The 25,416-nt window shown below is 41.3% G+C and overlaps 1 protein-coding gene across 2 annotated transcripts; it reads left to right on the top strand.

Annotated features, from left to right (window-relative positions):
- Positions 1-2,348: 2,348 nt before the first annotated feature.
- Positions 2,349-25,338, top strand: LOC143301825 (putative oxidoreductase YteT). 2 transcript variants are annotated; one of them, XM_076616229.1, is made up of 13 exons: positions 2,349-2,611; positions 6,997-7,145; positions 8,014-8,098; positions 9,818-9,891; positions 10,638-10,697; positions 11,770-11,934; positions 13,211-13,399; positions 14,597-14,689; positions 15,588-15,716; positions 18,565-18,666; positions 21,529-21,595; positions 22,232-22,335; positions 25,095-25,338. In XM_076616229.1, the coding sequence occupies exons 1-13, from the start codon at positions 2,593-2,595 to the stop codon at positions 25,221-25,223; spliced, it is 1,365 nt and encodes a 454-aa protein (XP_076472344.1). In that variant the 5' UTR covers positions 2,349-2,592; the 3' UTR covers positions 25,224-25,338. The 2 variants fall into 2 exon arrangements, with proteins under 2 accessions (XP_076472344.1, XP_076472345.1); XM_076616230.1 differs by lacking the exon at positions 2,349-2,611 and adding an exon at positions 2,905-2,971.
- Positions 25,339-25,416: the final 78 nt, after the last annotated feature.

The raw sequence follows: 25,416 nt of genomic DNA, 5'->3' as shown, positions 1-25,416 counted from the left end.
CTGCAAGACAAGATCAACAATAGTTATCGCTCAAACCTTCAGACACCAAGACAAGATCAACAATAGTTATCGCTCAAACCTTCAGGCGACGAGGCAAAATTCAATAATGAATCATCGCTCAAACATTCAGATTGCAAGACAAGGTCAACAATGATTCGTCGCTCAAACATTCAGATTGCAAAACAAGATCAACAATGATTCGTCGCTCAAACATTCAGACTGCAAGTCAAGATCAACAATGATTAGTTGCTCAAACATTCAGATTGCAAAACAAGATCAACAATGATTCATCGCTCAAACATTCAGACTGTGATGCAAAGCCAACAATAAGCCATCACACAATCAAGCTGCAAGACAAAATCTACAACGGTCACTAACGGAAAGGATTCTGAACAGAAAGACTATTGGTCACTAACGGAAAGCTTTCTGCACAGAAAGACTATTAGTCACTAACAGAAAGGATTCTGCACAGAAAGACTGGCAGTGACAGACAGAAAGGATTCTGCACAGAAAGACTGGCAGTGACTAAAAGAAAGGATTCTGCACAGAAAGACTGGCAGTGACTAACAGAAAGGATTCTGCACAGAAAGACTGGCAGTGACTGACATAAAGGATTCTCTAAAGAAAGACTATCGGTGACTAACAGAAAGGATTCTGCACAGAAAGACTGGCAGTGACTGACATAAAGGATTCTGCACAGAAAGATTGGCAGTGACAGACATAAAGGATTCTCTAAAGAAAGACTATCGGTGACTAAAAGAAAGGATTCTGCACAGAAAGACTGGCAGTGACTGACATAAAGGATTCTCTAAAGAAAGACTATCGGTGACTAACAGAAAGGATTCTGCACAAAGACTGATGGTGTTGTGGTGATTTTCTTCGTGCTTGCTGCTATTTTCTTGTCATGATATCCCATGAAATGGGGAACATTATGGTCTGACCACAATGTTCTGTAATAATAACGGTAATGATAATGATAACATTAATGATAACAATAATGATAATGATGATAACAACAACAATAATAACAATACCACCACCACCACCACCAGTACCACCACTACTACCACCACCACTACTACTACTACTTATTATTATTGTTGTTGTTGTTGTTTTTGTTGTTATTATTCCTCTTTGGACTTTACTAACTTTGTCCAGCAAAGTTAACAAATCTACTTAAAACAAACAAACAAAAAAACCCCCACACAATTGTAACACGGATATAGCAACTGTTGTTCTTCAAATTCTTGCGACACTGGTGTGTCATTTCACTGGGTATCAACAGTTAGGGGGTTACACTCATTTGGAGTGTTTGCCAGAGTAGGGGTTACACTCATTTGGAGTGTTTGGCAGAGTAGGGGTAACACTCATTTGGAGTGTTTGGCAGAGTAGGGGTTACACTCATTTGGAGTGTTTGGCAGAGTAGGGGTTACACTCATTTGGAGTGTTTGCCAGAGTAGGGGTTACACTCATTTGGAGTGTTTGCCAGAGTAGGGGTTACACTCATTTGGAGTGTTTGGCAGAGTAGGGGTTACACTCATTTAGAATGTTTGGCAGTGTAGGGGTTACACTCATTTGGAATGTTTGGCAGAGTAAGGGTTACACTCATTTGGAGTGTTTGGCAGAGTAGGGGTTACACTCATTTGGAATGTTTGGCAGAGTAGGGGTTACACTCATTTGGAATGTTTGGCAGTGTAGGGGTTACACTTATTTGGAGTGTTTGGCAGTGTAGGGGTTACACTCATTTGGAGTGTTTGGCAGTGCAGGGGTTACACTTATTTGGAGTGTTTGGCAGAGTAGGGGTTATACTCATTTGGCGTATGTATGTCCAATATCAGTATTGATCTATTTCTTTTGGTACTTATTTTCCCCTATCACCACATTACATGTACATTTTACTTCATCACCCCATCATATAATGTTGGTGATTTTTGTTAGTTTTTTTTTTTTTACATGGACATTGTACACTGCGATGTAATTGATCCTCATCTCATTTTGTTGCTTGGCAGTCAACTTCCTGGTTGAATTACCTGCTGCACTGGGTCATGGATGTGGGATGGGTAGGTATTTGAGGGGGGGGGGGGGAGTTTTTACTTGGATTGTTTGCGTCGAAAATGACCAAGCGTTTTTAATCCCACTATGAAGGTTGCCATATTCCGTTTTCTGGAATGATGCGTGCTGTTTGAATACGTGTCATCCATGTCATCGGCCTGTGGCATGCTAATCTGGCCTTCTCTTCTGGGGGCAGCCAATGGAAGATGGGATTCAAGTAACGATGTAAATGCGTGTGTTCGCACGCAAGGTTAACTGAATAACTCCGAGTGTAGAAAATGCTCCCAAAACGAAACGGCTGGACAGAGATTCGAACCCGCAACCCCAGGGTCACACGTCCGGTACTCTGCCTGAGCCATTCGGGGCCCAAATTTGACACACTTTCTGGATCAACCGATCCGATCTATTTCAAGAAACACAATCACCGAACACGACGTTGAAAAGAGAGGTGAAGCAATACCCACCCCGAACCTACGCATAAAAACAGTTTTCACTGCGATATTGTGCGCACAGCAGCAAAAAAACTTAAGACGCCAACCGATGCCGTTCAAATTCAGAGGTATGTTAATTTATTTCGCTTCATGGTCACAAAATGGGCCCAGTCACCGAGAAATAGGCTAACATTTTAGGTCAATGACCAAACAAATGCGTTAATCTCTCTCTATAAACTTCGCTTTCTTCTTCATTTTTCCCAGTATGTGTGATTTTGATTTTATAGGGTTGAGAACATTTGCAAATATATATATATATATATGTATACAAGATGAACACAAAAATCGCGTAGAAAAGAAAATCTTTTTGAATTTTAGATTTTTAAAATTTTGTGTTTGAGACTATTGAGAGCAGACGACATGTTTTGAGCACACGCGCGTAACGTTTGTCCATCTGCACAAGGGTTTTATTTTCGCTCAAGCTTCAGGTAGGCCTTTTTATGAATGATAGTGTCCGACTGTAACCATCAGAACTGCAATGGAGGCAACGACTGTCCTGGCTATCAGGGTTTGAAAATTCGATCACAATGGGAGTACCTGACCAAAAAAAATGATGACAAAAAACAAAACGAAAACTGACGGGGCGTGCAACTACAAAGCCGCAAGGCTGCGATGCTTGGCATCGCCCTTTACCTGAACCTGAACCTGAATGGAGAGTGTCTTGCCCAAGTTGTATCCCCACTCCCCCGTCAAGAGAGATTTAGGGAAATAGCTATTGGTGATGGGTTACACAGTTGTCACTTTGCTGCATGGTGGCCCAACTGTAAGTTTATGTCAATCTGTGATGGCTAGGTTGTTTGCCGAGCTAGATGGAAGACCTACATCTTTGGAAATGACCCAGTTAATTGTGTGTGAGAGATGAAGGAGGATGGAGTGCGGGTGGGGTCATGTTGACTCCAGTAGTCTGAATGTACAGTTGTGCAGTATAATAAGTTTATATCACGATGAAAAGTTTTTAGGTCATACTGTAATATGATGTGTTTATGATTATGTAAAGTTTTTAGGTCTTACTGCAGTATGCTTTGCTTGTAGTTATGTAAAGTTTTTCACTCAAAACTTAGAAGTGGCAGAGGTGTGGACAAGTCCCAAAACTGGCTGTGTGTGTGTGTGTGTGTGTGTGTGTGTGTGTGCGTGTGTGCGTGTGTGTGTTTATGTGTGTGTGGGTGGGGTGGGGTGGGGGCTGCTGGTGGTTGTGTGTGTGTATAAGTTTGATAAACACTGACCATTTTTATTTTATTTTAATTTTCTTAATTGCATTCAGTGTATGTTTTAATTTTTTGTTTTATTATTTCATTGATCAGTTTGGTTTATGTATTTATTTATTTCATTATGAGTTAAAAATTTTGTTATTTTATTTCTGCAGCATTTTGTGGGAGATGTGCTATGTCTAGCATTCATGTCTGCCTTTTTTGTTGCCTCCTTGACAGTAAAACTAAGGTGAGGATGTTGACTGAGATCGGGGGAGAGGTTCATTGGTTGTTGTCATGACCTACAAATTCGACAAGGGAGACAACAGTTGTGTTCCCTTTCCTTACTGACATGAACCCCAGCCCAGGAACTCTTGACCCAGTTTATCACCAATTCTGTCATACTTTTAACTAAAGAGCTATAGATGGTCAACCTTCACCCCAAAAGTTAACAATGATACTTGATTCATGGTTTTCTTTTTCCATAATTAACCTGTTGATCCTGATTGGTGAAATATTGAATTACAGTCTACACTTTGCCTTAAAACATACTCGATTGATGGAATCATTTTCTGTAATCAGCTGTTGATTGTAAGTGGTGAATTATTGAATAACAGTAGGTGGTGGCAGTGAAAATTTAAATGTTCATTACAAGGACTGAAATGTGATTTTTGGCAAACAACATGACAATATAAGAAAAACAAAAAAAAGAGTAAGTGAATATCTTGATTGGTTCTGAAGATATTCCATTTTAAAGATGTGACGATGCATACATGCTGTTAGTACTTAATATTTTCACAGTTATATTATACTGTCCATGAGGGTACTGGAATGAAAACTCATATACTTTTAGAAACCATATGATAATGGCATATTCATTAACAGTATACACTTTGCCTTAAAGCTACTATACTTGATTGATGGTTTATTTTCTCCGTAATTAACCTGTTGATTCAAAGTAGAGAAATACTGAATTACACTTACAGTTACACTTTTTGATTGATCATATTTAGAGGGAGAGGGAAAAGATAGCTTAGATTCATTTCAAAGAAGGAAGGGAATGATAGTCTGAATCAACAGCCGTGTGGAGCAGTGGCCAAGTGTTAATGTGTCTGACTAGGAAGTGATAAAGTATCCACAAGTTCAAGTCCCATATGCTGACAAGGATTTTTACAACCAGCTCCACTAGACCTTCAGAGGCATTGTGGCAGAATCAGTTAAGCGTTGACCTTATCCGTTGTTCATCAGTGATCAAGGTTCAAGGCGCCATTTCGGCATAGTGTTCAGTCCTTAGGAAAGGCACTCTACATCAGATTTTCCTTACTACACCCAGGTTGTGAACAGGTACCCAACATCAGTCAGGTGAAGTTAAACTGGTGGAAGGAGAAGATGGGATTCTGCCTTTCTGTGCCGAGTCCAAGACACAGTGGTTCACCGCCCTGATGGGGGTTCTGCCTTCCTGTGCCAAGTCCAAGACACAGTGGTTTCACCACCCTGATGGGGGTTCTGCCTTTCTGTGCCGAGTCCAAGAGACAGTGGTTTCACCGCCCTGATGGGGGTTCTGCCTTCCTGTGCCAAGTCCAAGACACAGTGGTTCACTGCACTGATGGGGGTTCTGCCTTTCTGTGCCAAGTCCAAGACACAGTGGTTTCACCACCCAGATGGCCATGAAAGGCAATGGGACCTTTAATCACTATAGACCTTGAATGGTGGTCTGGGACCTGGTCATTCAGATGAGACTGTGTACAGCAGCACTTTGTGCATGTAAAATAACCCACAGCAAAAAGAAGGTTGGCAAAATCCTGTTGAAAAATCTTATTTGACCGTAAAAGTACTAAGCACTTGCACGTTGCAGACAGAAGAAGAAAACGAAAAGGTGATGCTGCACTGTGGTGATGTGCTCTCAGGGAGGAGCATGAATTTCACCCAGGGAAATCTGTTTTGACCAAAAATGACAACACAACACAGCACAGCACAGCACAGCACAGCACAGCACAGCACAATGCAACACAGCACAACACAACACAACGCAAGGCAAGGCAATACAACGGGATACAATACAGTACATTACAATACAGTACGATACAGGTGCATACACCTGTTAATGTTTGAACTTCCTTTGTGTGTATTATACCACATTCATGCATGAGGTCAACTGATCAAAAATCATGTAATCTATATCAGAGTTGGTTGAATTATAGAAATATGAAAATCCCCAGCACAAACCAGTGGTGACACGGTCATCAGAAAGAATGGCCGTTGTTTCAGTTGCGTATCAGGAGGAAGGAGGAACTTACATGTAGTACAAAGACCATGAATGTATTCTTATAGTTTTGTAAAAACCCAAAAGCCTACTAATGTTTACTAAAAATATTAACTCTACATTCTGAAATTTATGTATTTATATTGCTACAAAGGGCTTAAGATAAAAGAGAAAGCGGTATCATGATCACAAAATGACACAGATGGTCAGAGACACTGATGTTGTCAGGATTGGAACAGTATTCACACACCCTTTCACAAAGAGCATTGACCTTTCACATTTACATCTTTATTCTCCATCAGGCCATTTGTGTGAGCCATACTCTGCCAGCATTGTAGCAGAGTGCACACAATATTATCAGGTGTAAAAAAATAGTATTCATATTGCCTTTGAAATGTCCAGTTAGAATAATGCATATTTCTCAACTATTACAGGGGAAAAAAAAAGAATGACAGTTTATACACATTTAGTTGTAACATGGGAGGACCACCGCCTGCCCAAGATCGCGCTGTATGGCGAACTGTCCACTGGCCACCGTGACAGAGGAGCACCCAAGAAGAGATACAAAGACTCCGTGAAGAAAGCTCTCGGTGCCTGTCACATTGACCATCGCCAGTGGTCCGCAGTAGCCGCTGATCGAGAGACCTGGCGACGCACCATCCACCAAGCTGTCTCCTCCTTCGAAAACAACCGCAGGGCCAGCCTTGAGGACAAACGCAGGAGGAGGAAGAATCACGACGCTGCAGCCGCGAACCCAGACCAGACTTTCCCTTGCAACCGCTGCGGCCGACTCTGCTTTTCCCGCATTGGCCTTGTCAGCCATGAGCGTGCCTGCATCAGACGTGGACAACGCCCTTCCTAGATCTTCGTCAGCGAAGCCAGGCCATGATGATGATGATGATGATGATGATGGAGTTGTAACATGATTCTGACTCTTAAGAGGAAAGCAAATTTCGAATGGTTTCTGTTCCCGAGCAGTCATAGTGCATTTCTTTGCTTCCAGATTTACTGAAGTTTGGAAAGATGTCGACAGACAAAAGAAAGGAAGGGGGGGAAGGGACAGCAAAACCTGTGACCTGTGTTCTGATTGGAGCGGGAAACCGGGGCTTTAGATATGCTTTCTATGCTGTCGCTTTTCCTCAGGATTTCAAGGTGATGACAAAAAACTGTGCTTGGTTTGTTGTTTTGGACATGTATGTGTGGATGTAACTTTCTCTGTGTGTGTGTGTGTGTGTGTGTGTGTGTGTGTGTGTGTGTGTGAGAGAGAGAGAGAGAGAGAGAGTTTTGAAATTTAGTAATATGAAAATTAAATCACACAAATGATACTTGGTTGTGGAGGATTTATTGTGATTATTTCCATATTACACGTGTGTGTGTGTGTGTGTGTGTGTGTGTGTGTGAGAGAGAGAGAGAGAGAGAGAGAGAGAGAGACAGACAGACAGACAGACAGACAGACAAAGCAAGAGAAAAATGAATGGGAATTTGGTTGTATTTTCTTAAAAGAAACAACCACCACCACCAAATATCAAACAAAACAAAACAACAGAACAACAACAACAGCAAATAGTACCTGATGGCTTTTGGAGATTTCATATTTTTACACCATGAATTGATTGGTACCCAGAACAAGCAAAAACATTCAAATCTACATACTTTATATGAACACACACACACACACACACACACACACACACACACACACACATGTGTGCACTAACATTTATGCATGTACTTGTGCATGCAAACACAGACACACACACGCACACACACACACAGACACACAAACGCAGACACACACACACACACACACACACACATGAAGATTTGAACACACACACACACACACACATGCACACATCTCTCATTCTTTCTTGTGTTTGAGGTGTCACATGTAGAAGTTTGTACATGTGTACACTCCCACATACATGTTCACACACTCCCCCTATTGCAGGTAACTCATGTGTAACAGGTATTTACTGTGCTGATGATTCTAATTTCTGTTGTCTTTCTGTCCTTTCAGATTGTCGGAGTAGCGGATCCTAGAGATTTCTACAGAAAGAGAGTACAAAATGAGCACGACATTCCAGATAAATTTGCCTTTCAGAGTATGTTGTCATCACTTTTGCATATGTGTGTGTGTGTGTGTGTGCATGTTTGTGTGCATGTAATATGCATGTGCCTTCACGTTCAAATTGTGCATGTGTGTACAAGCATTCATGCTTGTATGTATAATGTATGTGTGTGTGTGTGTGTGTGTGTGTGTGTGTGTGTCCATTTGATTACTTTTGAACCTGAGGGGCTGTCAGCTCGCTGAGATCAGCCAGACCTTACAGGTCAGGGTGTCCGTCACCATTCAGATTCTTCAGCCAGATTTCTTCCTCTAGGAATTGCACTTCTCTTGTTTAGCAAAATAAATGACATCATTGCTAAGTGCAGAGAAAATAGTGACTGCACTTCATGAGTGACATCATTGCTAAGTGCACAGAAAGAAGTTACTGCACTTCATGAGTGACATCATTGCTAAGTGCACAGAAAGTAGTGACTGCACTTCACGAGTGACACCATTGCTGAGAGCACAGAAAGTAGTGACTGCACTTCACGAGTGACATCATTGCTAAGTGCACAGAAAGTAGTGACTGCGCTCCACGAGTGATGTCATTGCTAAGTCCACAGAAAGTAGTGACTGCACTTCACGAGTGACATCATTGCTAAGTCCACAGAAAGTAGTGACTGCGCTCCACGAGTGACATCATTGCTAAGTGCACAGAAAGTAGTGACTGCACTTCATGAGTGACACCATTGCTAAGTGCACAGAAAGTAGTGACTGCGCTCCACGAGTGACACCATTGCTAAGTGCACAGAAAGTAGTGACTGCGCTCCACGAGTGACATCATTGCTAAGTGCACAGAAAGTAGTGACTGCGCTCCACGAGTGACACCATTGCTGAGTGCACAGAAAGTAGTGACTGCGCTCCACGAGTGACACCATTGCTAAGTGCACAGAAAGTAGTGACTGCACTTCATGAGTGACACCATTGCTAAGTGCACAGAAAGTAGTGACTGCGCTCCACGAGTGACACCATTGCTAAGTGCACAGAAAGTAGTGACTGCGCTCCACGAGTGACATCATTGCTGAGTGCACAGAAAGTAGTGACTGCACTTCACGAGTGACACCATTGCTAAGTGCACAGAAAGTAGTGACTGCACTCCACAAGTGACACCATTGCTGAGTGCACAGAAAGTAGTGACTGCACTTCACGAGTGACATCATTGCTAAGTGCACAGAAAGTAGTGACTGCACTTCATGAGTGACATCATTGCTGAGTGCACAGAAAGTAGTGAGTGCACTGCACACTCACACCACACTGATCTCAGTCAGGGCGTTAAACGTTTCCTGTGAAGGGGGAAGGCAGCAGAATGGTGAAGATGCTTATCTGTCAACACAGCATCTCTGAGGGTCTTGCTTCAAATCCTGTCACGGCCTTGGACTGGAAAATGAAACTGAGCATCTGGTTATTCAGTTGAGGTGAAAAACAGAAGTCCCATGTGTAGCACACACTTGGCACACTGAAAAAGACCTCACAGCGACAAAAGTTTTGTCCTCTGGCAAAACTCTGCTGAAGAAATCCACTCTTATAGGTACACAAAGATGCGTGTATGATAGGTACACAATGATAGGTACACAAAGATACATATATGATAGGTACACAAAGAGACGTACCTGCATGCACTCAAGGCCTGACTACTATGTTGAGTCATGTTGCTGTTCAGGCGTCTGTGCGATGACGCCCCCTTGAGAAACTGAAACTGTGAAGTCGATTTCAGGCTGGACGGAGGCAGCAGAGAAGGAAAAGTTTGCTGACTGCGTCATCATTGCCACGACCGACAGACTGCACAAAGTGAGTGGGGGAGGGGGTTGGTTCAGTGAGGGGAGGGTGGGGGTGGGGGGGGGGCGACAGACTGCACAAAGTGAGTGGGGGAGGGGGTTGGTTCAGTGAGGGTGGGGGTGGGGGGGGGGGGGCCGACAGACTGCACAAAGTGAGTGGGGGAGGGGGTTGGTTCAGTGAGGGGAGGGTGGGGTGGGGGATGGTGTTGGTGGAGGAGGGGGAAGGGTGAGGGTGAATGAGGTCATGGTGATGAAGTGGAGGGAGGGGGTAGTGATGAGGAAGATGAATGGAGTGAAAGCAAGTATGTTATTTCTGAATGTTGATACTTTAAAAGAAAGTTTTTCTGCGTGATAATGATGAAAATGATACAGTGATAATAATGATGATAAATGAAAAAGGCAGATAAATGTATGAAAGCAAGTCATTTCAGAATGTTGATGTTTTGACACACACACACACACATGCACACACACACACACACACACACACAAAACACACACACACAACTGGCACAGACCTTTCCATTAAAAAAAAAAAAGCATATTGAACTATCACATATCTTATCAAGTTATTACATTTACACAGGATTTCTATGTTAATTGCCAGTGTTTTAAACACCCTACAGTAACACTAACAGTAAAGCAGCTGATGAGATTTGAACACCTCACCTCCAGGTTCTATGTCTGTGATGCTGACCACTGTCTCACAGCAGCTGATGCAGTGTGTATCACTGACTATGTTGGCTGTGTATTGTTCAGGACCCTGCCGTGGCTTTTGCTAAGAAGGGATACCACATTCTGCTGGAAAAACCCATGGCGGTAAGACACTTTCATCTTCTTATTGTACGTTCATAGACTGTTACTCCCATGATCACTCACATATGTACCAGTGGGTTTTTTTTCGTGCATGACTTCTACCCCGATGTGTAGGCAGCCGTACTCCATTTTGGTGGATATGCTTGCTGGAAGTGGACCTGTTTTCATGTCCCACCAGATGCTGAGAGGGATTACGGGGATCTTTAACATGCGCATTTGATCTTGTGCATGGGTCTACAGATGATGTGGGTTCAGGCACTAGCAGGTCAAACATCTGTTGACTTCGGAGATTGAAATAAAAAGCTCCAGAAACAATTAACCTGTCAGTTGTGTCAGCCAGGATTCAAACCCGGGACCTTCAGATTGAAAGTTCAGTGCTTTAACCACTCAGCTTTAGTAAGATAGACAGTTGAAAATGTGTTTAATTACTGAGGAAATGTGTGTATTTTTAGTTTCATATACAGAGAATACATGTTTAATTACAGACGTAATATTTTGATATATAATGTAGTGAGGGACAAGAAATATGTTTCATTACTTAGGTAATATATATATCTATCTATATATCGTGATGAGGAGCAAGGAATGCTTGTTTAACTGCTGAGGTAATGTTTGTGTGTTTATTGTAGTAAAGTACAAGCAGTATGCTTTCATTACTGAGGTAATTGATGTATACTTATAGCAGTGAGGGACAATGAATACAGTTTTGTTTACAGAAGTAATATCTGTGTATATACCGAAGTGAAAGACAAGCAGTATGTGTTTCATTGCTGAGGTGTATTTGCAGTTGTGAAACAAAAGGAATATATGCATTATACAAAAATATTGACAGTGTGCAACGGTATTGACAGTATGTAGCATATGTGGATTTGTCTGAACGCAGTGACGCCTCTTTGAGAAACTGAAACCAAACGACACTTTTTCAAGTGTTGGAATAAGGCTGTCGGGAGAGTGCGTTGACTTGTAAGAGCAGTGATGTGTTGCTCACCGTATGTTGCATGTTCATGTATGGATTTTGTCTGAACACAGTGATGCCTCCTTGAGAAACTGAAACTGAATGATGACGCGTTTTCAGGTGTCGGAAGACGACTGTCGGGAGATCGCGTCGACGTGTAAGAGCAGTGATGTGTTGCTAGCTGTGTGTCACGTGATGCGTTACCTCCCCTGGGTGTGCAAGGCCAAGGAGATCATCGACAGCGGGGAGATCGGCCAGGTGGTCAACATTCAGCACACTGAGCCCGTCAGTGCCGCGTGGTTGCTGTGTCTTTTTCATAGTTTAAATATCTATTCATTCATGTAGATATCTACTGCAATTATGATGATGAAGATTATTATTATTATTATTGTTATTATTATCATTGTTATTGTTATTATTATTACTATTATTGTTGTTGTTATTATTGTTGTTATTATATTTTATTTTAAAAAAAGAGTCTTTGTACTTTAACTTTGTGTGTGTGTGTGTGTGTGTGTGTGTGTGGAACAGGTCGGTGGAATCATCAGTGAAGTTAAGTGTTGATAGTGTTATGGAGATGTACATTGAGTGAAAATGCGCAATATCAGTACCATAACACACTGTAATTTGCCAGTACACACTATGTCAGTGCCTTTACACACTGCACAATGCCAGTACCTTTACATTTTGTATAATGTCATTACTTTTACACACAGTAGAATGTCAATACCTTTACATAATGTACAATGTCAGTACCTTTACACAGTGTACATTGTCACTATCTGTATACATTGCATGTCAATGACTGCATACTGTATAATGTCAATACCTTTACACAATGTACAATGTCAATACTTTTACACACAGTAGAATGTCAATACCTTTACATAATGTACAATGTCAGTACCTTTACACGGTGTACACAGTCACTATCTATACAAATTGCGTGTCAATAACTGCATACTGTATAATGTCAATACATTCACATAATGTACATTGTCAATACCTTTACTCAGTGTACAATTTCACTATCTGTACACATTGCATAATGTCAACAACTGTACATAGTGCATAATGTCAATACCTTTACACACTGTGTAGTGTCAGTACCCACTGTATAGTGTTATTCCTTTACACACTATATAGTGTCAATACCTTTACACACTGTATAGTGTCATACCTTTACACACTGTATAGCGTCATAACCTTTACACACTGTATAGTCTCATTACCTTTACACACTGTATAGTGTCAATACCTTTACACACTGTATAGTGTCATAACCTTTACACTCTGTATAGTCTACCTTTACACACTGTATAGTGTCAATACCTTTACACACTGTATAGTGTCATTACCTTTACACACTGTATAGTATACCTTTACACACTATATAGTGGAATACCTTTACCCACTGTATAGTGTCATTACCTTTACACACTGTATAGTGTCATTACCTTTACACACTGTATAGTGTCATTACCTTTACACTCTGTATAGTGTCAATACCTTTACATGCCGTCTCTTGTTTCACTGTCTTGCAAAAGTCTGTGTTGTCCAGATTGGTTTTTGGCACTTTGCCCATTCTTACGTGCGGGGGAACTGGCACAAGGAAAGCCTCAGCTCCTGCTCACTGCTGGCCAAATGCTGTCATGATGTCGACCTCATAAAGTACTGGATGGAGGGTGCTGGGAAGTGCATGAGAGTGTCATCGTTTGGAAGTCTCGCCCATTTTCGGAAGGAAGACAAGGTTAGAGGCTGAAAATGAACACCCCCCCAAACCTCCCACCCCGATGAAATGAATTAAAAAAAAAAAATCATTGTTCCTGGTGCTACAGTATTTAGGACATTTAGTTTTCTATAGAGGTTGGCAGTGCTGGGCACAAAAATAGTTGTTGCCATCAATAAAGAGCAAAGTAGGTGGTTAATTTGTTGCTTTATGTATTTAATTATTCATCAATTTGTTAATTTATGCATCTTATTTATTGCACCTCCTCATTTTTTAATATTTTCCTTCAAGGCCTGACTAAGCGTGTTGGGTTATGCTGCTGGTCGTCATCTGCTTAGCAGATGTGGAGTAGGGTGTATGGATTTGCCCGAACTCAGTGACATCTCCTTGAGTAACTGAACAAACTCAGAAGGTGGTGTCAGAAATATGTTAAATCATCAGCATAGACACTTCTGAACACCACCAATATTGATTGTGTGCTTGATGGTGATTGGCTGTCTGATGTGTTGGTTAATGTTGATTGGCTGTCTGATGTTGGTTAATGTTGATTGGCAGTCTGATGTGTTGGTTGATGTTGATTGGCTGTCTGATGTGTTGGTTGATGTTAATTGGCTGTCTGATGTGTTGGTTGATGTTGATTGGCTGTCTGATGTGTTGGTTGATGTTGATTGGCTGTCTGATGTTGGTTAATGTTAATTGGCTGTCTGATGTGTTGGTTGATGTTGATTGGCTGTCTGATGTTGGTTGATGTTGATTGGCTGTCTGTTGTGTTGGTTGATGTTGATTGGCTGTCTGATGTTGGTTGATGTTGATTGGCTGTCTGATGTTGGTTGATGTTGATTGGCTGTCTGATGTTGGTTGATGTTGATTGGCTGTCTGATGTGTTGGTTAATGTTAATTGGCTGTCTGATGTGTTGGTTGATGTTGATTGGCTGTCTGATGTGTTGGTTGATGTTGATTGGCTGTCTGATGTGTTGGTTGATGTTGATTGGCTGTCTGATGTGTTGGTTGATGTTGATTGGCTGTCTGATGTGTTGGTTGATGTTGAATAATTGATGTTGATCAGCAGCTGGATGGACTGACATTATTCAGATGTGTGATGTACTGATGGTCTGTGGATGTCTGATGTACTGATATTGATGGGATACCTGATATTGACTGATGTTGATGAGCTGCACGCTGTGTGAAGCAAGAGTCCTCAGTGTGATGTGTCTGCAGCCAGAGGGAGCAGGAAGTCGATGTCTGGACTGCAGTATAGAACAGCAGTGTCCGTATTCTGCCAAGAGACTTTACCTGGATTTCGTCAAGGAGGTAGCCATCTTCTGTCTTTCTTTTAGGGAGGGGCGGTAGTGGGGGATGGTCGTTCTCGGTGTGTAGTGGTGCTTGCATTCTTGAGCTATTTTACCCAGTGTCTGTATCAGGATTTTGTTGTACATATGGCAGCGAAGTGACTTTGGTCATCAAAATTGGAATGGGTGAGGGTGTGGGGGGAGGGGGCGTGTGTGTGTGGGGGTGAGTTGGGGGGGGGGGGGGAGGTAAGTTTTCTTTTATTAATTCTTCTTCTTCTACATATTTGATGATGATGGTGATGATGATGATTCTTGTCATCATTGTTCTTGTGTTAACTTAGTCATCTTCTTTGTATTATTATCGTTATTGTTATAGAATTTTTTATATCATCTTTTTTTTCTACTGTATTTTGTTATTCTATTTATATTTTTGTTTATCTGTCGAATTTATATTATTATAACTGTTATGATAATCATTATTATTGTTATTATTATTATGGTTAAAAAGTCATTATTATTATAGTAAAACTATTTGGCCGGTAGATGGCCACAGTAGTGGTAGTGGTGACGTCGACAATGACAGCAGCGGTGGTGGTGGTGGTGGTGGTGGTGACGTCAACAATGACGGCAGTGGTGGTGGTGGTGGTGGTGACGTCGACAGTGGTGGTGGTGGTGGTGGTGGTGGTGACATTGACAGTGACGGCAGTGGTGGTGGTGGTGGTGGTGATGTCAACAATGACGGCAGTGGTGGTGGTAGTGGTGGTGGTGATGTCAACAATGACGGCAGTGGTGGTGGTGGTGGTGGTGGTGGCGATGATAATGTTGCTGATGGTGGCAGTGGTGATAGTGGTGGTACTGATGGTAATGATAATGATGATGACCATAACGATGATGATGATGGTGATGACGACGATGTGCAGGGTCACACAGGCTGGCCGGTGGAGGTGGTGGCCGAGGAACCAGACATAGAAAGTGTCACAGAGGCCTTGAAGACAGGCCCTTATGGTCGCTGTGTTTACCAGTCTGACAATGATGTCATGTCTCAACAGGTATGCTCTGTGTGTGTGTGTGTGTGTGTGTGTGTGTGTGTGTGTGTGTGTGTTGTGTTTGTAAACATACGTGTGTGCATGCGTGTGTGTGTATGAACGTGTGTGTGTGTTGTGTTTGTAAACGTGTGTGTGTATACATTGTGCGTGTATGTGCGTGTGAGTGTGTGTGTGTGTGTGTGTGTGTGTGTGTGTGTGTGTGTGTTGTGTTTGTAAACATTTGTGTGTGTGTGTGTGTGTAAACATATGTGTGTGTGTTGTGTTTGTAAACATACATGTGTGCATGTGTGTGTGTGTAAACATGTGTGTGTATGTGTGTGTGTTGTGTTTGTAAACATATGTGTGTGCATATGTGTGTGTGTGTGTGTGTTTGTGTGAACATATGTGTGTGTTGTGTTTGTAAAGATATGTGTGCATATGTGTGTGTGTGTGTGTGTGTGTGAACATATGTGTGTGTTGTGTTTGTAAACAAAAGTGTGTGCATATGTGTGTGTGTGTGTGTGTGTGTGTGTGTGTGTGTGTGTGTGTGTGTGTGTGTGTAAACATATGTGTGTGTTATGTTTGTAAACATGTGTGTGCATATGTGTGTGTGTGTGTGTGTGTGTGTGTGTGTGTGTGTGTGTGTAAACATATGTGTGTGTTATGTTTGTAAACGTGTGTGCATATGTGTGTGTGTGTGTGTGTGTGTGTGTGTTTGTAAACATGTGTATGTTTGTAATTGTAAACATATATGTGTGTGTGTATCCTTGTACAGTGTATGTGGGCATCAGATCGCTGCAGATGCTCCCTAATTTACAACTGAAGCCCTCAGGGTTGATCGGCTTTGCAGCTGAAGGAATGTACTAACTCTTCCAGTTCCCCAAATCTTCCAGGTCACTGACTCTTTGGGCACTGGAAGAAAATGAAATCTGATTCATGGGTCAGATCATTCATGCAGTATCTGACCACCTCTCCCCATATGTAAATCAGTGACTTGAAGTCATTCATTTCATTTCTTCTAACTAGATCCCCAAAATAGGTTTCCCACCAAGGGGCATCACCCTGTTATTGAACACTCCAGGTTCATCCCAGAGTTGACTCCCATAGACTGTCTCACGGAGTGTGACTCGTGTGTGTGTGTGTGTGAGTGTGTGCACACGTGTGTTAACATGTGTGTTTGCAAACACTCGTGTATGCTTTTATGTAAGTATGTGTGTGTGTCTGTGTGTTTGTTCTTTAATTTAACATCTTTAACTCTTTTCACTTTGAGTGATATTAGACAATGTCTGTGTGTGTATGTGTCTGTGTGTAAATATAATTATGTGTTTATGTCTGAGCATGTTGTTTGTGTGTAAGTGTGTGTGTGTATGTTAGTATCTGTGTGTGTATGTGTGTGTATGTTAGTATCTGTGTGTGTGTGTGTGTGTTGTGTGTATGTTAGTATCTGTGTGCGTAAGTGTGTGTGTGTATGTTAGTATCTGTGTGTGTATGTGAGTGTGTGTATGTTAGTATCTGTGTGTGTGTGTGTGTTGTGTGTATGTTAGTATTTGTGTGTGTAAGTGTGTGTGTGTATGTTAGTATCTGTGTGTGCATGTGAGTGTGTGTATGTTAGTATCTGTGTGTGTGTGTGTGTGTGTGTGTGTGTGTGTGTGTGTGGTGTATATGTTAGTATCTGTGTAAGTGTGTGTGTGTATGTTAGTATCTGTGTGTGTATGTGAGTGTGTGTATGTTAGTATCTGTGTGTGTGTGTTGTGTGTATGTTAGTATCTGTGTGTGTAAGTGTGTGTGTGTATGTTAGTATCTGTGTGTGCATGTGAGTGTGTGTATGTTAGTATCTGTGTGTATAAGTGTGTGTGTGTATGTTAGTATCTGTGTGTGTATGTGAGTGTGTGTATGTTAGTAGCTCTGTGTGTGTGTGTGTGTGTGTGTGTGTGTGTTGTGTGTATGTTAGTATATGTGTGTGTAAGTGTGTGTGTGTATGTTAGTATCTGTGTGTGCATGTGAGTGTGTGTATGTTAGTATCTGTGTGTGTAAGTGTGTGTGTGTATGTTAGTATCTGTGTGTGTAAGTGTGTGTGTGTATGTTAGTATCTGTGTGTAAGTGTGTGTGTGTATGTTAGTATCTGTGTGTGCATGTGAGTGTGTGTATGTTAGTATCTGTGTGTAAGTGTGTGTGTGTGTATGTTAGTATCTGTGTGTAAGTGTGTGTGTGTATGTTAGTATCTGTGTGTGCATGTGAGTGCACACAGCACAAAACTAGGAGTCACTACCTGCCAGTGGTTATGAAGTCATTGTCAGTGGTTTAGCTGAATGGAAGCCAGACTGGTGTGCTTTCTTCTCTTTTCTGCCATGATATCATGAAGGTATGAAGTGATCCCTTGTTCACATGGTGTGTGATACAAACTCCTGTTCATGTCTCTTCAGTTCATTCATTTGTTTTGTGAATTCAGATGCTTTGTGTTCAGATGATACTCTAAACATGATTTCATTCACTTTACTACAAGTCCGTCATGTTCTGTGTAACATTGCCACACACACTGTCGCCATGTGTTGTTTGCTTTTTGACCAGTTTGTTTTTTCCATGGGGAATTTTAAAACAAAAATCTGGAATCTTGTCAATATTTATAATGATTATCAAGCAAATAATGCATGCACAGACATTTGCACACACGTGTGTACATACGTGTACATACATGCATGCACGTGTTCACATGCACACACATGTGCAGCTGAGTATGCACACATGTGCACACATGCAGACACACACACACACACACACACACGCACACAGAAAGAACTTGATAACTTTTTTCTGTTTTTTTAAAACCCACCACAGGGATGTGTTTATCACTAATTTTCTGTTGATTGTGAAGGTGGCTACGTTCCAGTTTGAGAGCGGAGCAACAGCCAGTCTCACGATGGTAGCCTTCACCAGCCGATTGTGTTCTCGGGAGGTCAGAATCTATGGGACTAAGGTTAGTTCTGTAACCTTGTTTTTGTATTTCTCTTTTTTTTGTCACAACACATTTCTCTGTGTGAAATTCGAGCTGCTCTCGCCAGGGAGAGCACGTACCTCCACTGAGAGCACCACCCATTTTTTTTGTATTTTTTCTTACCTGCAGTTTTTTATTTGTTTTTTCCTATCGAAGTGGATTTTTTCTACAGAATTTTGCCAGGAACAACCCTTTTGCTGCCATGGGTTCTTTTACGTGCACTAAGTGCATGCTGCATACGGGACCTTGGTTTATCGTCTGATCTGAATGACTAGCATCCTGACCACCACTCAAGGTCTAGTGGAGGGCGAGGAAATATTGGCGACTGTACCATGATTCGAACCAGTGGGGGAGAAAGTGGGGATGTAGCTTTGGCAAGACACTGTCTGCTGTAATCAGATTCTAACCAGATAGTTGCCCCCACTGCTGTTCCGATAGCCATAGTCAGACAAGACTGACTGTCATACAAACCAGTTTGGATTCAGCACTCTTTTAAATCTATAGTAAAGGTGTTGCAAACATTGTGTATGAGGTATTTCTTTTCCTCTAGCTGTATAGTTTGTTTTGGGTTAATTATTGTATATTTTTGTTTGGGGTGAATTTTACATTTTAGCTGCAATTTTTTTTGGGTTATTTCCTTTGTAGGCTGCTTCTTCCACATTCACTCGTGTCATCAAGTAGGCTCTTTGTGCATATTTTACCGAGGCAGCCATACTCCGTTTGCAGAGCTTGTCATGCAGGATATGTTCATGTTTCCATGACTCTGAATGCTGACTACAGCGATCTTTAACAGTAGTGGAGAAACCGAAGAGGAAGGTAGCAGAATGCTTAAGAGGTTTATCTACCAACACAGTGTCCGTGAGAGTGTAGGTTCAAGGTAGCAGAATGCTTAAGAGGTTTATCTACCAACACAGTGTCCGTGAGAGTGTAGGTTCAAGGTAGCAGAATGCTTAAGAGGTTTATCTACCAACACAGTGTCTGTGAGGGTGTAGGTTCAAGGTAGCAGAATGTTTAAGAGGTTTATCTACCAACACAGTGTCTGTGAGAGTGTGGGTTAAGGTAGCAGAATGTTTAAGAGGTTTATCTACCAACACAGTGTCCGTGAGAGTGTGGGTTAAGGTAGCAGAATGTTTAAGAGGTTTATCTACCAACACAGTGTCCGTGAGAGTGTGGGTTAAGGTAGCAGAATGCTTAAGAGGTTTATCTACCAACACAGTGTCTGTGAGAGTGTGGGTTAAGGTAGCAGAATGTTTAAGAGGTTTATCTACCAACACAGTGTCTGTGAGAGTGTAGGTTCAAGGTAGCAGAATGCTTAAGAGGTTTATCTACCAACACAGTGTCTGTGAGAGTGTAGGTTCAAGGTAGCAGAATGCTTAAGAGGTTTATCTACCAACACAGTGTCTGTGAGAGTGTAGGTTCAAGGTAGCAGAATGCTTAAGATGTTCATCTACCAACACAGTGTCTGTGAGAGTGTAGGTTCAAGGTAGCAGAATGCTTAAGAGGTTTATCTACCAACACAGTGTCTGTGAGGGTGTAGGTTCAAGGTAGCAGAATGTTTAAGAGGTTTATCTACCAACACAGTGTCCGTGAGGGTCGGGGTTCAAGGTAGCAGAATGTTTAAGAGGTTTATCTACCAACACAGTGTCTGTGAGGGTGTAGGTTCAAGGTAGCAGAATGCTTAAGAGGTTTATCTACCAACACAGTGTCCGTGAGAGTGTGGGTTCAAGGTAGCAGAATGTTTAAGAGGTTTATCTACCAACACAGTGTCCGTGAGAGTGTGGTATCCATTCCCACTCTCGTCCTTTCTCCCAAGTTGACTGGAAAATCAAACTGAGCATCTTGTCGTTCAGATGAGACAAAAATCCAAGGTCCCATGCGTAGCGTGCATTTGGCGCACTGAAAAAGAGCCCATAGCAACAAGAGTGTTGTCCTCTTTTGGCAAAATTATGTGGAAAAAATCTGTAGTAAAGGCATTGCGAATATTGTAGACTGGCTTTACTTAAATCTAGAATTCAGTAAAGCAGTTTTGGGTGTTTTTGTATTATTTGGGTTTTTTTTTTGTTTCTTTTGTTATCATGTGTGTGTGTGTGTGTGTGAGTGAGAGAGTGAGTGAGTGTGTGTGTGTGTGTGTGTGTGAGAGAGAGTGTGTGTGTGTGTGTGTGTGTGTGTGTGTGTGAGTGAGAGAGTGAGTGAGTGAGTGTTGTCCTTTTTGTGGTGGGAGAGGGGTTGGTTGGTTTTATTTTCTTGATTGGGTTTTATTCTCGGGAGCGGTAGAGGGAAGAATGGTTTGTCTTGCATTATTTTTTGTGTGGCTAAAACTATTAGGAATCAATATATGTCATAATGGTTAAGCCTCTCTCTGAATATTTTCCAAAGTATAACTGTTGTTGTTGTTGTTGCTGCTGCTGCTTCAGTGATGGTGGTGGTGTTGTCAACATGGTTCAGGCTGCTGTAGTTTCATGAAGTATAGTAGACAGCTCTGTCATTGCATTGTATTGTACTACATTGCATTGCATTGCATTGTATCATATTTTATTGTTCTTTAACACAGCAGACTTTAATTAGGGCTGTGTAATTGGGGCTGTGTAATTTGGGCTGATTTTCACTGAGGAGAGTGTGTTGCTACTGTGCTGTGCCACTCCCCTTTTTGCCTTTCAGTTCTTTTCTGTCTGCATGTGGATGTGTTTTCCTATCAAAGTGGACTTTTTCCACAGAGTTTTGCCAGGGACAATCCTTTTGTTGCCATGAGTTCTTTTACGTGTACTGAGTGCATGCTACACACAGGAACTCAGTTTATCATCCCATCCAAATGACCAGTGATTGGGGGAATGTGTTTTGTTTCAGGGTGAAATTCGATGTGACGGTGGATTCGGGGCAGTGGAGGTTTTCGACTTTCTGACACAGAATACAAGTAAGTCTGACAGTATCAGTATCAGTATCAGTAGCTGAAGGAGGCATCACTGCATTCAGACAAACCCATATACGCTACACCACGTCAAGCAGATGCCTGACCAGCAGCGTAACCCAATGCACTGTTACATAGTTTCAGTTAAGTCACGGTTTTCCAAAGAGGCATCACTGTATTCAGACAAATCCATATATGCTACACCACATCAAGCAGATGCCTGACCAGCAGCGTAACCCAACGTGCTCTGTGTGTGTGTGTGTGTGTCTCTTTGTGTGTTGGTGTGTGTGTGTGTGTGTGTGTGTGTGCATTTCTTTAAAACCTTTACTTATACTTCATTCGCTGTTTGCCAGTTCTGTGCTAAAATACTTTAAATTCTCCACCAGAGATAATCAGAGAGTCTTGTGAGGGGTGCTTGTATACCATTCTACTTTTTACTGCTTCACGTTATATGTGTGAACAAGTATCAAGTTTTGAGAGAAAAAAATACTGAAAGAGAGAAACCAAGTCTCCTTCTGTCATTGTGCAGCTTCAGCTTTATATTTATTAAAAATAAAACAAAACCAAAAAAACCCAACAAGTTTGCACAAGAAGAATACTAAGATGGAGAAACGATGATACGATTAAGTCCCCTTTGCACAGGACAAGTGCCGTTGTCAGCAATGGAAGAGAAACCTCCTGGCCGTCTGAGGGGCCACAGTGGAGCAGACTATCGGCTTATGAAGGCATTTGTCAGCGCTCTGAAGGTAAGAAGACTTTTTTAAAATAATTAGAAAATCTTGTACAATTTCTTTTCTTTCTTTTTTTCTACATTCATTTACACTGAAATGTGCTGAACATCTAAGGGACAAGGAGTTTTAAGCAGCGAGAGAAAGATAAAAAATTTCCAGTGGAATCCTGGAATTTTTAAGGTTCTTGGAATGATATTTTCAACAGACATCAATACAACCATTGACATAAACTTAGGTTGATTACCTTTTTATTGTTTTCTTTGCATTTGTTTACACATGAGTCTGGTGAGCATTTGAGGAACTAGGATTTATTTATTTTTTATTGAACAAGATAAATGTGTGTTAACCAGCATTGTGTTAATGAACTGCAAAGAGCATTGGTGAGGAATGGGAGATGTTGATACCAGATGATTGTGTTGTCTGTTCTTGTGTTCAGTGGACTCTGCTGTCTTTCAGTTCTGAATGTTAAAAATGTATGCATTGTTTCTGGTGTGGTGGAGGGCAGGTCAGAATTAGAATTGGGAGGAAGGTGGCCGAATGGTTAAGACGCTCAGCTGCCAATACAGAGAGTTAGTAAGGGTGTGGGTTCGAATCCCACTCTCTCCCTTTCTCCCAAGTTTGACTGGAAAATCAAACTGAGCATCTAGTCTTTCAGATGAGACGATAAACCAAGGTCCCGTTTGCAGCACACACTTGGCACACTGAAAAAGAACCCATGGCAATGAGAGTGTTGTCCTCTGGAAAATTCTGTAAAGAAAAGAAATCCACTCTGATAGGTACACAGATATATAAGCATACACTCAAGGCCTGACAAGCGCGTTAGGTTATGCTGCTGTCAGGCATCTGCCTAGCAGATGTGTTGTAGAATATATAGATTTGTCCAAACGCAGTGACGCCTCCTTAAGAAACTGAAAGTTGAAACTGAAGCAGGTCAGAATTTACATTTGTAGCACGAAGACCACTTGAGAACGCTGATGTCAGGTTGGCCAGAAGTTTGATATGAAAACTTTTTGAACAGTACATGTGTGTGTGTGTGTGTGAATACAATTCATGTGAAAGCTCTTTGAACAGTATGAGACTACTTGTGTGTATGTGTGTGTGTGTGTGAATGCAATTCATGTGAAAGCTCTTTGAACAGTATGAGATTATGTGTGTGTGTGTGTGAATACAGTCATGTAAAAGCTCTTTGAACAGTATGAGATTACATGTGTGTGTGTGAATACAGTCATGTAAAAGCTCTTTGATCAGCATGAGATTTACATGTGTGTGTGTGTGTGTGTGTGTGTGTGTGTGTATGTGTGAATACAGTCATGTAAAAGCTCTTTGAACAGCATGAGATTTACATGTGTGTGTGTGTGAATACAGTCATGTAAAAGCTCTTTGAACAGTATGAGATTACATGTGTGTGTGTGTGTGTGTGTGTGTGTGTGTGTGTGTGTGAATACAGTCATGTGAAAGCTCTTTGAACAGTATGAGATTACATGTGTGTGTGTGTGTGAATACAGTCATGTGAAAGCTCTTTGAACAGTATGAGATTACATGTGTGTGTGTATGTGTGAATACAGTCATGTAAAAGCTCTTTGAACAGCATGAGATTACATGTGTGTGTGTGTGAATACAGTCATGTAAAAGCTCTTTGAACAGTATGAGATTACATGTGTGTGTGTGAATACAGTCATGTAAAAGCTCTTTGATCAGCATGAGATTTACATGTGTGTGTGTGTGTGTGTGTGTGTGTGTGTGTGTGTGTGAATACAGTCATGTAAAAGCTCTTTGAACAGCATGAGATTTACATGTGTGTGTGTGTGTGAATACAATCATGTAAAAGCTCTTTAAACAGTATGAGATTACATGTGTGTGTGTGTGTGTGTGTGTGTGTGAATACAGTCATGTGAAAGCTCTTTGAACAGTATGAGATTACATGTGTGTGTGTGTGTGTGTGTGTGTGTGTGTGTGTGTGTGTGTGTGTGTGTGTGAATACAGTCATGTGAAAGCTCTTTGAACAGTATGAGATTACATGTGTGTGTGTATGTGTGAATACAGTCATGTGAAAGCTCTTTGAACAGTATGAGATTACATGTGTGTGTGTATGTGTGAATACAGTCATGTGAAAGCTCTTTGAACAGTATGAGATTACATGTGTGTGTGTATGTGTGAATACAGTCATGTGAAAGCTCTTTGAACAGTATGAGATTACATGTGTGTGTGTATGTGTGAATACAGTCATGTAAAAGCTCTTTGAACAGCATGAGATTACATGTGTGTGTGTATGTGTGAATACAGTCATGTAAAAGCTCTTTGAACAGCATGAGATTACATGTCTGTGTGTGTGAATACAGTGTGTGGACAAGGATTCTTGTCATCTCTATTTCTCTGTATCTTTTTCTCAAAGAAACATGGGACGGCCCTTTGATGTCTGGTTGTCTTTTCTGCACTCAGTTGAGTGTTTGGAACTCATGCTGTGGGTGTGCAACAGTCAGTCAGACAGGAATACCAACAAAACATACTGTTGAAAGCACTGAGAGAGAGAGAGAGAGAGAGAGAGAGAGAGCAGCAGCAGCAGCAGTAGTAGTGGTGGTAGTGGTAGGATATGAATCATAAAAAAAAATGAATGTATTTCATACATAATTTTTCACATTATGTCATTTGTTCATGGAAAAAAGTGTATCGACTGAAAATTTGTATATGTCTTTTATAGTGATTGCCTTTTTTTTTCTTTTTCTTTTTTTTTCATTTTTTGTTTTGTTCAAACATCCTTTTGTTGTTTGTGACAGACGGGGAACAAAGAGCTGATCAGGACGGGGGCGGACGACACATTGGGGAGCCACCTGCTGGTGTTTGCCGCTGAGAAAGCCAGGAAAGAGAACTGCGTTGTGCACATCCAGCCTGACGGCAGTTTCTGAACTCACACTGTTCAGTAGGAGAGAGAGGAACAGTTTGAGGAATGCATGCAACTTTCTTCACAATTTCTGAAGGAAGAACTATATATATATATATATATATATATATATATATATATATATATATATATATATATATATATATATATATATATATAAACAGTGTGTAAAAAGACACAACTTTAAAGAATAGAAA

The sequence above is a fragment of the Babylonia areolata genome, chromosome 28, assembly GCF_041734735.1.
Source record: "Babylonia areolata isolate BAREFJ2019XMU chromosome 28, ASM4173473v1, whole genome shotgun sequence".
NCBI lineage: Eukaryota > Metazoa > Mollusca > Gastropoda > Neogastropoda > Buccinidae > Babylonia > Babylonia areolata.
This window is presented reverse-complemented; position numbering and strand designations above follow the sequence as displayed.